At 40.2% G+C, this 16,280-nt stretch overlaps 1 protein-coding gene across 1 annotated transcript; it reads right to left on the bottom strand.

Moving 5' to 3' along the window:
* Positions 1–303: 303 nt before the first annotated feature.
* On the bottom strand, positions 304–15,277 carry LOC119011156 (regulator of nonsense transcripts 1-like). The gene is made up of 24 exons (XM_037084065.1): positions 14,910–15,277; positions 14,172–14,308; positions 13,392–13,481; positions 12,550–12,717; positions 11,932–12,112; positions 11,228–11,389; positions 10,809–10,893; positions 10,557–10,655; positions 9,744–9,852; positions 9,373–9,532; positions 8,991–9,109; positions 8,582–8,746; positions 8,284–8,398; positions 7,926–8,069; positions 7,585–7,798; positions 7,081–7,198; positions 6,736–6,892; positions 5,818–5,960; positions 5,503–5,677; positions 5,201–5,282; positions 4,789–4,950; positions 4,394–4,659; positions 3,996–4,118; positions 304–2,807 (listed from the first exon to the last, which is right to left on the bottom strand). Exons 1-23 carry the CDS (start codon positions 15,078–15,080, stop codon positions 3,999–4,001), a joined length of 3,342 nt encoding a protein of 1,113 aa, XP_036939960.1. The 5' UTR covers positions 15,081–15,277; the 3' UTR covers positions 304–2,807; positions 3,996–3,998.
* Between the last annotated feature and the right edge of the window lie 1,003 nt (positions 15,278–16,280).

Genomic DNA, 16,280 nt, shown 5'->3' with positions numbered 1-16,280 from the left:
GCTGTATCTGGTCTTTGTGAAGAGAAAAGATAAGGAATCAGTGTCTGTTTATTAATGATATTTTTGGCCAATTTCTGTTTTGCTCAAAAAGAATGAGGGTGAATTGAATTTGTATTACAATTATTTATTTTCAGTCAAAGTGTTATCAATAAATGTAGAGGAATAAAAGTATTTTTCCTCCCAAAATGCAATCTAGTGGAGGAAGAAAGTCACAAACGTGGATTTCTAAAGTACCTCAAATTGTAATCGTAAATCCATCTGCAAAATAAGTGAGAAAAAAGAAATAAAACTATAAAGTCGAGCTGAAGGAGCGAAAAGAAGCAAACTTTAATTTTCCAAGATTATCAACAGGAGAATGTTTGTGAGCATAATTTAATAACATCAATCAGTGTGGGCAGAAAAACAAAACGGTGCAGCCGTGTGGCCAACACAGAGCTTCTTCATTTTCACTTCTGTTTCACACAGCAATGAGCCAAACAAAGATTATCACGGCAAAAAAAAAGGACTGAGGGACAACATCCAACTCAAAAAGTTACCCTCTAGTCGTAAGACATGCAGAAACTAGTAGATGTGTTGGTAATGAACGGGTGGGCATTTAATGGTAAAGTTTTTATTTTATTTAAAAAAATTAATAAGTGACTATTGTTAGACTTTAAATATGTCAATGAACAGGTGCATCTTGTTATGTAGAAAGGATGAAACATAAATTAAGTCAGCAAACAGATAATCTGCCAATAATTTATAAATAAATCAGGTATAAATATTAATTTTAAGTCTTGTACAGTGAGACGTACCACCTGCACAGCAGAAGTTAGCCATTTTGTGTGAATATGAAGACAGAAACTGCTTTTTGTAGACACATTTTTAGTAAAAACTTCAAATGGCTTGTGGCTGCTTCGTTCCCTGGCACTATGGACACTTTTTTAGCAAGTGCACTGTGCCAGTGACAGGATAATAAACTTCTTTCAACCCAGCTTCAGGTCAGAGGTGAGGTGACTACAGTAGTGACGTTTTGACGATGACCAGATTTGTCTGTCATGCATTTTGGTAACATGAAAATGAATGAATAGTTGGTACGTAGGTTGCACCATGGTAACTAGTGTCCTAAATCATGTAACTTCACTGAAACTAAGACAAAGACTTCACTAATGTTTACAAAAGTTATAGATCTCAACATGATGCACTACTGAATGTGACAGTTTCACTCTTTTCTATCAGGTTCAAGGACAACAAACTAATAAACTAATAAATAAGGGGAAGAAAAATGTTCTACCTACATACACATTACTATAATGGGGTCATCATGAGTTAATAATTCCAAGATGTCTTTGTGCCAAATTGTACAGTGCACAATAACACATCTTTCTCCATCCAAAATAAAAATCTCTTTCTTTACAGTCTAAGATGGGGAAATCTACAATTAATCTTCTCTTCAACGCATCTGATCTAACGTGGGGACTAAGCTTTCATCATCCTTTGCAGGAAGTAATGGTGTCAGGTACTCCACTGGCAAGGAAACTACAGCTTGGGATTTCTTCCTTCTCTTTACCGTGACAATCAGGTGCTTAAATTGTACATAAATTCCCTCATTGTATGCATGTTTCTTGACTTTTTGGAGAAGGGTCTTTGGGAATTACTGCCCTTTTCATTTGGCTTATTTGATGCATTTAGCTATATATGCTCAAGTTGATCCTTATCTACTAGCTTTAGTGGCTTCAGCAGAAAAAGAATGACGGCTTCGTTCAGTCATAAGCTGGTTATGGATTTCACTTCACCACTAAAAAGATACACTTAGAAGAACAAAAACAAAATTGTCTCCCTGTATTCAGATCTTTGGAGCTCACCTCCTCCACTCTGGAGACAAAGATGTTTTTCTTTCACGTTTATATATTTTTAAGAGCTAATTCCGCCACTTGTTTCTTTGCTAACCACCTTGAGAAAGACTTGCCTTGAAAGATGGCCAACATTGCTAGCTTACATCACTGAAAACCTCAATGAAAACAGCCTTTTTTTTCTTTAGAAAACTTTCCAACTCAAAGCTGAGAAAGAAAAGTGAATGATCCTTGGCTATGTAATCCTCACATTTCATTTGACACCGCAAGCACTTTTGAGTTCACTTGAATAGCCAAACAGTGTTTTCACACTCTTCCCTTCTCGGATCCTTAGATGTGATCAAATGCAGAGCCTCTGTTCAAGCTTTGAGTTTAAAAAAGTTGCCATTTCAACTGCTTCAAGAGTTGTGTCCGCTTTTGTTTTCCCTCTCTCTCTCTCTCTCTCTCTCTCTCCAAGTCACAGAAGACGTCCTGTCGAGTTAGCTTGGAGGTAGTGTGAGACACCTCTTCTCCATCTTTCTCAGCTTTTGGAGCAAGATTCCCAACCATACCGCCTGGAGATCTCACGAAGGTTCAGGGGCACACATGGGACAAGATGACACAGTCGCCCCTTCTCCAGAATCGCTCGGACCTTCCCTCCTACTTTGACCCGTCGAAGGTCTCGCCTCTCCAACTGCGCTGCTCCGACGACGACAGCTTTTCTCCTTCGCGTGTGAGCAGCAGTGCCTTCTCTCCTCCACCAGCCTCCCGCTCTCGTCGTCTCTTGCTCGCTTCCTGTCCAGCTCTACTCCCATTTTTTGCTCTCACTCTTGTGATTGGTTGGTTTCTCACGGTCTCTCTCCTGTTACTTTCACACAGTGGTGCTTCGGTTGTAGCAGTGGAAAACGGGTATCCATGTTTGTTCTTTTTTGTTATTACCCAGATTAAAATACCGATGAACTAAGCTTCACACAGGCCTAGCTCCTTTCCAGTAACCTGTAGAGTGAACACAAAAAAATATATACATGTATTATTACTTGTTTGGGAAAATAATGATTTGTCTTTTAAACATAATACAAAACTAACTTTTCATTTAAAGGAATAGTTCAATGTTGCACATTTATTCACATTTCTTTTGGAGGGTTTGATGAGAAGATCGATACCACTCTCAGATGTGTGCAGTAACTATGAAGCAACCAGATGCCAGTTCTTAGCTCAGCACACTGAAAACTTTGGAAAACACCTGGTGCGGTAACAAAATCTACATACCAGCACTTTCTAAACTCACTAATTAACACCTTTTGTCATATTTTTTAAATCCAGACAATTTATTGGTCAGGAGCAGGGACTTCCTACAGTTCTGTCACCAAAATCACCAAGTTATTAATGAAGTAAACTTAGGGAAGTCACTGGTCTCAGCCAAAATAAGTAGCATTTTTTGTATAGATTAAACAGACCTTTAGTGGTGCTCACAGGCAGACTATTATTGTTATCATTGGACAAAGTCAGCTGTTTCCAGTCTTAATGCAAAGCTAAATGGATAGAATATTTATTGAGCACAAGGGTCAATTGCATTGTTACCACTACTTTTCACACTGAAAAAAAGAAAACACACACTAACATCTGGGTTTTATCTTTGATTTCAATGTGTAAAATCAACATTTACTCCTACGTCAAATCCAATCAGCTGTGACGAAATGTGGACACATGGGTGGACACACTAATTTCCAACACATCGATATTAAGGATATTGGCGCCCAAGTGTTTTACCGTCTGTCTCTGTTCAAGCAGTGTTCGAACACTGTTGAGTCAGACTTGAGTTTGAGAAGATGAGACATTGAGAGACTAAAAAGATATCCAAAATGTGAGCTTTAACATCTGGATGCATGCTGATGAGGTACGTGATGTCCTGCCATCTACTGTTTTCTCCCATTGTTGTAAAAGAAGCCCATCAAAAAAAAAAAAAAAAGGAAACACATTTACTGCCAAAAAGAAGGAAGTAAATCTACTATTTTCAGCAGCTTTACCCATCTTTAAAAAGACCTGCATGAATGTATGTGATATCAATGTTCTCATCTGTTAACTCTGTACAAAGAAGTGAATGTGCCTGTTTCCCAATATATTAAACTATTCCTTTAAATTCAGTGAGTCATCTTAGCTTTAAACCACAGTGGAATTACTTACAGTCTAGTACTGGGACAGTCCAGTCACACCACCATGTTGGTAGGCCCGCTCCCCCTGGTAGGTGGAGTCCTGGGACAAAGCCACATCAATCTGGGACTTGAACTCGTCTCCAAGGTAACTGTCCTATAATGGGACAAACAAAAAGTTGAAGAGGCTGGTCAACAGTTATTCCTTCATATATTTCCAAGCAAAAAGCATTAAGTGGTTTTAGTAATAATGAAGTTTTTACTTAAGAGGAAACCTGGACAAACACTTGGAATAAATGTGCTAACTGCCCTGGAACTGGCTAATAATTGCCATGAATAAACAGCTTGCTTCATAAAGTGCAACAACTTAGCACTTCATAAAATCTCTTACACACTAAACTGATAATTAAGATTTCTTCACAGTGAACAAACCTGTGAGAGTTCAGGCTGGGAGAGCCCAGGCTGGCTCATCTGTGACGGCTGGCTCATGTTGATGTAGCCCTGCGTCAGAGGCCCCTGGGAGAAGGGCTGGGAGCCCAGGTCCTGGCTGGCCTGGCTGCCACCCATGTGGCCTCCATGCTGCCCGCGGTCTGCTCCTCCGCTGTGGTTTCCCATGTTGCCACGGTTTCTTTGACGGCCTCCGCGACTCCCGCCGCCTCCTCCACTGCCTGCCTTGCCTTTCATACCTCCTCCACGACCTGGAGGAGGAATATGTCACAATTCAGATGTTGTATTCATTTGTTGCTTTATAGGAACGTCAAGCGGGCATTCAGTACCTCCTCACTTAGCAAAACACTACAGTTCAGTACAGTACATTTCTCACTTACCTGATGTGGGTCCATTGACCTGTCCCATGTAACCAGGTGGAGGTATGGGGGGCATGACAAGGTTGAAAGGGATGGGAAGGTTCATGGACGTCATGGGATTGGGGCCTGTTCCAATCATACCAATCTGGTCGTGGGTCTGGAAATACATATTGGATGAACGTCCTGTTGTGGAAAGAAAGACACATTAATTTCTAATTCATTCTAAATGGTATGGCAGTGTGCAGAGCTAGTTTTGGCACACAACAGTGCAAATAGCTCTTGTTTTTGTAAGTGAAATACTTAAGCACAGTCAACCTGTCTGCAATTAACTACCACAGCTAATACAGTGCATGTTCTTTGTAATAGGTTTATTTATCAGGACATTTGCAGCATTTGAATTCAAAATAAGTGTTTTTTGTTCACGATTTCTCACCGTTGCTGCTGCGGTCATAAGCAGATCCAGGGATGAGAGCCTCCCTGGCATCATACATGGCTGTGCTCATGAATCGACCTCCCTGCAGAACAAAAGGACAAATAATACGCCTCATTATCTCTAATATGTACACTGATTTATTACCCTGTTTTCTTTAAACTACTTTTCTGAGGTGAATGGGTAAGTTTTGAATACTTCACATGCCACACCAGAAACATGACCCGGTTAGAAAACCCTGATTTCAGCATTCTTTATTGTCTGTGTACGTACTACACACAGACAAAAACATATACTAAACTCACAGGGTTGATGGTGTTGACGAGCTTGCGGGGCTTGCTGAACTGCATGAGGCTCTCCCTCAGGTTGTTAAGGGGCCCTTCGACCAGGACCTTCTGCTCCTTGTAGTAGTTCAACAGGTGGTTCCACAGAGGCTGCTTGGAAAGGGCCTTGGGGTTTCCCACAATGATCACACCATACCTACATGACATAAGCAGAAGATGTGTAAAAGTAACAGTGATAACATCATCATAATAAAAATGCAAACTGTCTTCAGTACAAAGATGGTCACCGGGGGCTTATCCAAAGCACCCACGCGCCGTTTTCTTATGTGTTCTTACCTGGCCCTAGTGAGTGCCACATTGAGACGTCTGGGATCATTGAGGAAGCCGATGCCCTGGTGCTCGTTGGCCCTCACACAGGACAAGATGATGAAGTCCTTCTCTCTGCCTTGAAAAGCATCCACACTGGCTATTTCCACCTCCTACAGAGAGAATGAAGAGAAATTAACTGAAACAAGTTGACTTGTTATACATGATGATGCATTCCGTATCTCAGTAGGAAATATTTGCTTGTGCTCTCTTCACAAATGTGGTTTTGTTTAATGTAAATTGCTCAATTACCAAAGTTACTTCAGCTTCCTCTTAGTCTAAACTCAACATTGCTGGTGATCAGTGTTGGGGGGTCATTGATTCAAATACTGAATGTCTTCCTTAACTACTGAGCCGATGAGCTTTAATTATTGATATTATATAACAAACATTTATCTGTGAGAAAATGACTCCTGAAATTGAGGTGATGTGATTTGCTAGAGTGAAGACACATCATGCTATTGGAGTTTTTGGCTCTACAAAAACATGTTGCTTGGCAGTGTTACCGAGTTTAAGTTCTTCACCAGACAAAGGGGTGCAGAGAGCACACAAACTCAACAACCTTTACTTCAACCTCTTCTCAAGTTACTCACAGAATTAACATAAATTAGCAACAGCTGATGACCTACTGCAGGCGAATTTTATCAATTTAATCGGTGAATGTGACAGTCAGCGCCAGCTAGAAATGAGAAGCTGTGGCTGGAATGTTTTTTCACACTGCTCGCTGCTAATGAGAAACAGTGTTGGAGAGACGAAGCTTAACGAATCTGTTTATTTTTTTTCAGACTTGCATCGCTGCACACGAAAATTCTTCACAAGAAGCCAAACGCCCACTTGATTTTAATCTACTTTACCTTATTTAACAAATAACTGTATAGAGTTATATACCTGGTAGAGTTTTGTATGAAGGGAGCCACTGAATTGCATGTACTGGACCAGGTAGGACCTCTGTCCCTCGTAAGGTGTGATGATGCCAATCTGATCGGGTTTTGCTCCAGCCTTCAACAACCTTGTGGTTATTTTCTCCACGTTGGCTGCCTCAGTCCTGCATAGAAAAGAAAAAGGTGATTAGGTGAAAAAGAAGCTCATCATGCTTTGGTGAAATATTGTACAAAAAGTGATGTGATATCTCATAACAAGATCAGAAAAACAACTGCAGTTTTTGTATACTGTTTAATATTGCAGGATGGACACAAATATAAGGTTAACATAATGTTTGAAGAGAGTTAAAACCTGTTGAGATAGGATGTCCCAGAGCTAGCAATTTCCTCTTGGCCTTGGGTGACATAAAAGAACATTGGCTTGTCGGGCTGTGGCCACTGGAAGTCGAAGCCTTTCTTCACACGGTCCGCTGCAGAAGAGGCAAACAAACAAATATGACTCAGTGGTAGAGTGGTAGAGTAGCTGATGAACGTGAAAGACACTGAAGTAAAAGACTGAAAGGATCATATGCTTTGAAAAGCAACACTTGGATAGAGACAGGATACAGTACAAAGCACTAAACCACATGCGAGCAACGTGGCAAAATTTCTGAGGAAATTTTGTCTTACAAGTTCTCCCAAATCCTCTGGATCTTTATGGACTAAGTCTCACAGTAAAGTACTGTTTTTAAATGTCTAATGTGTGAAGCAGCATGTGGGCAGGAGTTTAGAGCGAAGTATCAAAATATTTTAAGTGGCCAAAAAGAGAAAGCCAAATATTTGAAAATCAGTTTTAAAAAGTTTATTTTCATCTTACCGGCAGTGACTCCATTCTGCAAAGAGCCCTCATAGAAGATGTTGGACGGGAAGGCGCTGAGAGCGGGATGCATACGGTACTGGACCTGCAGACGGATTGGCCGGATCCCCAAAACTACCAGACGCTCAAACAGGGACTGGGACAGACCTGCTTTGGCTGCCTTCTTACACATCACCACAGGGCCCAGCTGGCAGTGATCACCCACCAGAATCAACTACAGAAAAAAACAACAAAAAGAAGAGAAAATAGAAGAGGAATAAACAATTGTGGACACTGTACACCTCACAGCTGGGGAAAGACAGCAGTTTAAACTGCTCCACTTCAAATGATGAAGCCCTTACCTGTTTGGCCCCCAGCACAACAGGCACCATGCACTCTGGTTCGGTGGCTTGAGTGCTCTCGTCAATCAGGATGGATCGGAACTGCATCTTGGCCAGACGAGGATCCCCCGCCCCAACACAGGTGCAGCAGATTACATCAGCATTCTGGGAAGTGAAGAAATGTAGTACACATTAGACCCTTTATTTCTGGAAGAACCATTAGCATTACATGTCCTTTTTTGTGGGCCTGGATGGATTCAAATAAATACTAAATGAGAAAAAACATTAAATCAAAGTTGGTTTACAACTATGTGCAGAGTATGGTCATAAACAGAACTTTATTTAGTTCCACATGGTTCAGTAGGACCAGTCTTCTTACCATAAGCAGCTCCCTCTCAGCAGTGCGTCTCAGAGCTCTGTAGCGCTTCTCGTCCGAGGAAGACAGCTCTCCTGTCTCGTCCTTCAGCTGTTGGAGCTTCTGCAGTTCTGGCATACTGCAGGTAGGAATCATTTCAATACAGTGTGAGTTCACTAGTGTTCTTGTCAACAAATTAGCTTTTTACTTGCTATGCTACTGATGTTAATAAACTATAGTCGGCCTGACGGAGACCTTGTTTTTCAAATACTTTTTTCGACTGGCATGGATACAAAGATAAACTTAAAGCAGTGTGTGTTACCTGTCCATGTTTCGAGTCTGGTTGTGCAGAGCCAGGAAGGACACAGGTGAATCAATGGCCTCCCTGCTCTTGGCGCACAGACGCACCACCTTGAGCCCTGTCTGGTGGATCTTCTCAGTAAGCTGGTCAACAGCAATGTTACTTGGAGCACACACCAGCACTGGCCTGAGGGGACATGCATTAAAATTATGTCTTAGTTACGATATACTAATACGACATAGAATCAATAATATATCAATCGATTAAATAAAACTATTGTAAATGACAGATGTTCAGTTAGAAATAGATTAAATGAAAGTATATAATCAGATTAAAATCAAATAGCTGTGGTAATTATTATCATAACACCACCATGTACATACAAAATACAGGCAAATGAATAAAAGGGGTACAAATACTTATGTCTTACCCATTGCCCTGTCTAGCCAGGTGGTAGACAATGGTGGCAGATGTGACAGTCTTGCCTGTGCCTGGAGGACCCTGGATCAGACTGAGGGGACGCTGCAGCACAGTCTTTACAGCATACACCTATTTCACAGTGAACCACATACATATGAGCACTGTGGTTAAAGGACCTAAAAGGCTTCATCTGGTCACAATCTAAAACAATGTTACTCCTCCTGGACTTACACAGATATCTCTGAGGTTGAGTGTGGAAGTGTTTGTTTTTTCAGATGACTGAATGTGTACGATCTCTGTCATGTTGTTTGTGTGATTTATGATGTAGGTTAGGTAGTACTGAACTGAAAAGTCTCTTTCAACATTGCAGTTGTTTTTTCTCTCCAACTCACCTGTGAGTGGTTAAGGTCAGGCAAGCCTTGGGCAGTGAAGCGTTTGGGCAGCTGGCACTTGATGACCACATCTTCGACCTCATGTCCCAGCAGTTTGTGGTAGATGTAACCCGACACTGAAGTCTCATCCACAGCAAATGTCTTCAGGGCACTTTGCATCCTGGATAAAGAAAACAGAAATATTGAAGAAGGTTTTAAACTGGATCTAAAGGGGACCAATTCTTCGGTGAAAAACATTTGTCAAAATGATTCCACTGACCTTTACTGACAACATTTATATATTAATTGACATTTTCAAGGAACTGTTTTAGCACCAATGTTGTTCACATATAACAGCATGAGACAGGATGTATAGCATTTCTTGTGATTACCTGTCAAAGGAAGTAGACTTCCACACAAAGTCGACCTGAAAGTTGTGTGGGATCTCCACCGGAGCCCCAGCGCTGCTCCTTAGCTCTATGGCAATCTCATCACCGTAGTCTGGTACAGTAAGTCAAGGAAGAGGTAGAACACTTTACTTGCTATCTAAATGCGCGCTGACATTTCAACCCTCATGAGTAGTTAAAAGCTGAGCACTTGGTTTTGTTAAATCAGAACACAGCTGAACATCAGTGCAATTGAAAGGTGGAGAGAGCTATTCTACAAAATTCTCAATGTAGGTTGTTGTTCGACCCATGTAGTGCCTGTGTAATAAAATCAGCAGCATAAGAAGAATTTAACACTGATATGTGACAATAAGGCATGCAGATTTTTTGTTTTTTACATTATATTTTTACTGATAGCCCACACAGTGCTGCACATTTTCTCCTGACTCAGTTTGTGATCTTTTTCAAATTGAAATTTAGAGATGTTGGGTAGACACACCAGTGACGGTTATTATGTGCAGCCTCAAATTGCTGAAGTACTGTATCAGTTAACTAGCAGGCAAGCTGAATAAGCAAAATCTAAATATAGAATTTGTTTTCAAAAACCACCAGGGTGTGTAGAGACAAACACAAGTTTGCAGATGTTGTTGTAGTTTCCAACCGATGCCACTAGATGTTGCTGAAGACTAATTTAAATAATAGAATAGACCAGGATGCTTTGATAAACTGGTGGAGGGGACAGAAAGTGATAGATGAGTATTGCAGATGCATGGTCTCCTGATAACCTACGTATATGTGTTACAACAGTCATAAGGATACTATCAGGGACTTTGATGACATGTCCAATGCCTTTCCATGGAGGTGCCAGGTCTCCTTTGTATCTCAAGCAAATTTCATCTCCCTGCATCAGTCGCATATCTAGAAGACAGCAGAGGAGGCACAGTTCAAATCAAGATCATTAAGTCAAAAGATGCATCTAAAAATATTACATAGTAATATAACAGAATGACAGTGTAATGTCAATATTTAAACGCAAAATGACAGTAATAATGATATAATGATATGAAATACCTGAGTCTGTCTTGGGGAGAGTAAAATAAGCAATCCTCTTTTTATTCAGGCCCAAGTCCCATCTGACTGTAATATTGTCTTGAGTCTGTAAGGGGGAAATATTGATAATTGTATTTCACTTTTAATGGCTGGAGGAACAGTTTTGATTAAATGTATGCTAATAATGACAGACAAGCGTGGACAAACCTAAATATTGACTGAAACAATGTAATTCATGCCTCCAAGTAGTACAACAAATAACATGCACGGCTGTAGAAGTTTCATCTACTTTATCTCCACAATTACAGAAAAAAACTAATTTAATCAGTTTATGATTACTTTATTATTTGATTAGACTTAAAATCATTAAGTGACAATTCTGACTGCTTTGTTTGTTAAAAACACAGATGAGATGCATTTTAGCCCTTTTTTGTTTTTACCTGGGACTCTTTGAGTTTCTTATCGTAGTCAGCCTCCAGCTTCACAAGAGGACCAAAGATGTTCTGGTACTGGTAAGCATCCTCATAGCGGAGCAGCACATGTTGGGGCTCTTCATCCACGCCGGGCTTCTCCAGATCCTCTAATGTCGCAGTTGGATTTTCCTGCCAGGGAAAAACACATACAAAAGATGACACAGGATGAGAAATTTCCATCAATACACTGAAATCTCCTATATTCCAACTTCAAATGTTTCAGACGGGAAACACTGACACATCACATTAGAAAAAAGCCCACAGGTGTTTATAATACAATGAATGATGGTTGAAATCTTTTTAGCTGCTTTAGTTTCAGAGTCCTGGTAATGTGCATGCTGATTCATACTGCCATGCCTCCCTCAAACACCTAAATAGTACAGAGTCTTCACTAATGTTCTTGGTTAAACCTGTGGTTTCACACCATGACAAGTTAAAAAAAAAAAAAGAAAGAAAGAAAAAGAAATGTACGTATGAGCTCATAGAAAATAGCTCCTGATATACGTGGCCTTGTGTATAAGCTCAGTTAACATGCAGCAAAGTTATTTGCTTCACACCTGTATGAACATATGTGGTTAGCTATAGAGATGAGCCCTACCCTTGTTCTATAAAAGTTATGTGGGTTTAGACATTTACATAGTTTAGTGGTGGGTGTGCGCAGGGACATCTACCTTCCAGAGTTCCTCCAGCTTGTTGATCTGCTGGGCGGTGATCTGACGAGCCCTGAGCTGCTCCTGCTCTGAAGGAATTTTCACCAGCCAGGACAGGAAGCAGCGGTCCTGGATGAGCGGCTGCCACTGTGAGCTGTCCCAGTTAATGTCCTTCAGGCTGCTCTGGCTGGCACATGGCTGCCTGCGTTACAACCAAAACACAACAACTGTGAAATTCTGGTTATACCAGCAGAGAAACACATGATGCTTGTGGGACTGTTTTTTTTTTTTTTTTCTATTTATCCAATTTATTTTGTTTGTTTTGTTTCTGCATTGTTCATCACAGCTCTTCCATCTCCATTCCTTCCTTCTCTATTACAGGTGTTAAATATGAATATAAATTACCTGTGTAGGCTCTTAGATGAATTGCATGTGTGAATGTGGAGAAGGGGTGCTAGGAATGGAAGATACAAGATAGTGCATTTGTGATTTGAACTTATATGTCTTTACTGGCAGGTCAATACAATGTTCTGTGGAATGATAATGGCTGTCTTTAAATGACAGTCAATAAAATAATAGCCCATAACCCATCAGCAGGAAGCTCAGACTGCATGGTGAGCAACAAAAAATGAGTCTTACCTGCACAGTAACACCACTACTGAGTCAGCTTTGGCAGGGATGAAGCCCAGGAGGAAGACATTGCGACAGCCACAGTTGTAGCACTCGAGCACTGTTTCCCCCAGAGGCCCATCTTTATGAAGGGTCACCTCCTTGGACTTTGCTCTCACCAGGTGGTTTACAATGTGGCTACAAGAGAGGGGAATGACAATGAATGCACAGAAGGAGTAAAGGTAAAAGACGACTGCCCTACAGAAACTGAGGATATATTTACACTATTGATTCCTCCTTACAGCTGGGATCAACACGCCTAAACATTTCTGTTTTTATTCAGACTCAAATGTAACATGACTTGAAAAGAACTCAGCAAAATATATTTGTGTTTACAGACACAATTTTAAACAGTTCAGTTACTTTATTAATTTAACCACATATATACGAGGAGACCAGCTAATAATAGACAACATTTCTCTGAGTTTAGAAATAAATTATATCTAACCAATGTTTTCTAGTTTATTACAAAGCTGATTCAATAGCCTCAATATTCATTATCTATAAAAGAGACATTTGGCTCCTCTAAATCAATATATCAAACACCACTTTGCTTTGTTTCACTGAATAACTGGCTATTATCCTAAATGGCCCTTGAAAGCCAGTAAACATAATTGTTTTAAATTATGTTTTAACTCCATAACTAAACACTAACTGTCCACATATGTCTGTGGTTATTATTAGACGTATTGTTATAATCACTTGGTACTGTGCTCCTGCTCCAATGATATTGGATTTCTCTCTCCAGTTCATTTGGTTGAGTACACCAACAGGAAGGGTCAATAAAAAACTGATAAGTTACTGTATCTTACCTGCCGGATGTGTTCCCACGGCCATTACAGAACCACTTCTTGCTGGTGTTGCAGTAGACCACGCAGGCTGGATCATGAATCCCACAATAACTAAAAGAGAAACACAAAGCCTTACCATTGAGAGCATGGTTTTACATCTAGTCTTTATCAGAGAACAAAACTATAAGAATTGCTAAATACAAATAAATAAATAAAAGGATTTCTTTACTGTATTGATTATACTGCAGAATATCTGCTTTTCTCACGCAGTTAAAATCAAAATAATGCAGCAGTCCATCTTATAGCAGTTTTATTAGCCATCTGCAGAAATGGTATAATCACAATTGAATGCTTTTACTTTGTTCTAATTTCAAACCAAAAGATTGTGTAAACACTTTCACATATTCAACAAGCATGCTAATCAAAGCTTAAACGATAAGTCATTTAGGCAATTATATGGGTGAATATTAGTTTACGGCAGATATATCAGTATCAGCGTATATGTCAGCAAATGAATGACAGACAACTGAAGAACAGATATATCAAAGATGTGTTTTGATATACCAGTATATTTTGAGAACTGTCAACTTAATTTTTCAAGTGTAAAATGTCCTGTCCATTAGTCACCATTTTAAAAAAAGAAAAAACTAACTGAAACCAACATTAATGGTATTAAGAAAACTAATATCAGACAATTTATCATAGGCAAACTCTTAAATATCAATATTGGTATAAGCCTGAATTGGTATCTTATGGGTGTGGATCTGATTACTAATCTTCTACTGAAAGATATGTGTTTACCTGCAGGCGTGTATTGGAAGATCTTTGGTGTAGTAGGTGTCCTCCTCATCCTCCTCAAAGTTCAGCTCTGCCAGCAGCTGACTGGCTTTCACCACGGGGTCATCTCCATTCTGTAGCACGCTGTCAGGACCATTCACCTGAGGAGACAGGTGTACAAATTCATAACTGTGCACTGAAACTGAATGGAAATATTATGTGTGATAAATTAACATTAGAGGACCACAGATAGTGAACCAACTGTTGATGAACTGGTCATTACCATGCAGGCATGCTTGCTGACTGTCACATCAGCAGATGGTTTGTTGACAGCAATGACACCTACTGTGTCCAACTTGTTGTATACTGTCCTCAGTGATTGTTATCAGTGCACGCTCTTAAAGTATATAATACACTAAAAATACTAGCAAGTATAAATGCGGGCATTTAAAGGTTAATCTGCCACAGTGACACATCCCTGACACTCTTGGTTTGTATAACAATAAAGTCCTGCATTGACATGCCAGCTGTGTCAGCATGCTAACTGTGCTGTCAGCTAGCTAGCTGACTGTAGAGAGCTAGCTAGCTCGCATGCTAGTCAATTAGCGGGATAAAAGCATGGTAACCGATACAAGGCGTCATCGTGCTAACCGGAGGTAGCCAGTTGATGTTGTGAGCTAACGTCAGCTAGCTTATTCACATTTTGTCAACACAGTAGAAGACATATTATGACACCGAGCTGCCGCGAACAGCCACACGCACCTGGTTGTCTAGCTGACTCTGGGTCTGGCCTTGGGTCTGGGTCTGGCTCGGCAGGGTAAAATCGGTGAAGTCGTACTCGGAGCCCTGGGTGTCCGCTCCCAGCAGCTCGGTTTCCTCGGTGTCGAGGAACGTTAGTGTCTGCGAGCTCGGCCCGTACGCCTCGACACTCATGTTTTTTGTCTTCTTTGTCCCGATATTTACCCGCTCCGACAAATATCCCACAAACTGTTGCTATTCCAGAGCAATTCGGGAAAGACTGGCAGAGTATTGATGAGAAAATGACAAACACCGCTGGTGACAGAGAGATAGAAAGAGCCTCGTCTATGGCTGCATCCCGCTTCGCTTCTCTCCACCCCCTGCTCGTCTTCTCTCCTCCCTTACTGTCCTACAGGAAGTCACCAGCAGGCAGCGAGGGAAGGAAAGGAGACAAGGAGAGATATGTGAAGAGAATTTAATATGATGGCCACAAAACTCTGAGGTTTATTATGCAACAAGGTCAAATATTGAAGGATCTCTCATTGCCTCCTTTAGTAAATATGTTTGTGTGTGTATACATATCTATATACATATCTATATATCGATAGATCAATCATTTATTTACTCTGTTTATGTTTGCATTTTTGACTAATTTAACAAAATGTGTGTTGCCATTTAACACGTGTTTTTCTGATCTTTTAAATTATATAGTCACTCTAAATCATTAATCACTCATAAAAATAAAAACTCTAAAACAACACTTGTGTTTACAGTTATACTATAAATCTTACTCTGCACTGTGTGTATTAAGGCTGACTAAATGACTATACATTATACACCCATCCAGCTCTGCACCCCCTGCACCACTCTTAATCTTGTGTTTTATTTGAATGATTTTTTTATATATAAGAATCAGGCAAACCTTTAGATACAACTTGTGACAAAATGTACTAGTTTTTAGATAATTTCTGATTAGTTACTTAAATTCCATCAGTAAAGTTGAGGATCATTTTTATTTTAAGGTTGCTGCTGAAAACGTCAGACTTCCTCTCCTGATAAAAAAGGTTAAGCTTACAAAAACACAATAGTCTTATTTCAGGTGCCACGCTCATGGAAACACAGTCATGAATATTATATTCCATTTCTGCTAAATGATCTCTCTAAATCCTTCACACTGGACTTTCGAATGTTCTATTTTCTGTCTACATTGGAACGTCGTTCTCATTTCTCATCTGCTCTGAGCTCCTGGCAGGTTGGGACAGCTCCGAGGCTCATGTAAATCCTGGTGGTTTCCAAGAGAAGTGATAAAACGGTTGTCACTCCGCTGCCAAATAGCAGTAATAAATATGCATCATTGTCAGAGTTTTGAAACAGTCATTACCGCTTTCCTCCTAT

This window comes from Acanthopagrus latus, chromosome 21 (assembly GCF_904848185.1).
Source record: "Acanthopagrus latus isolate v.2019 chromosome 21, fAcaLat1.1, whole genome shotgun sequence".
Taxonomy (NCBI): Eukaryota; Metazoa; Chordata; class Actinopteri; order Spariformes; family Sparidae; genus Acanthopagrus; species Acanthopagrus latus.
This window is presented reverse-complemented; position numbering and strand designations above follow the sequence as displayed.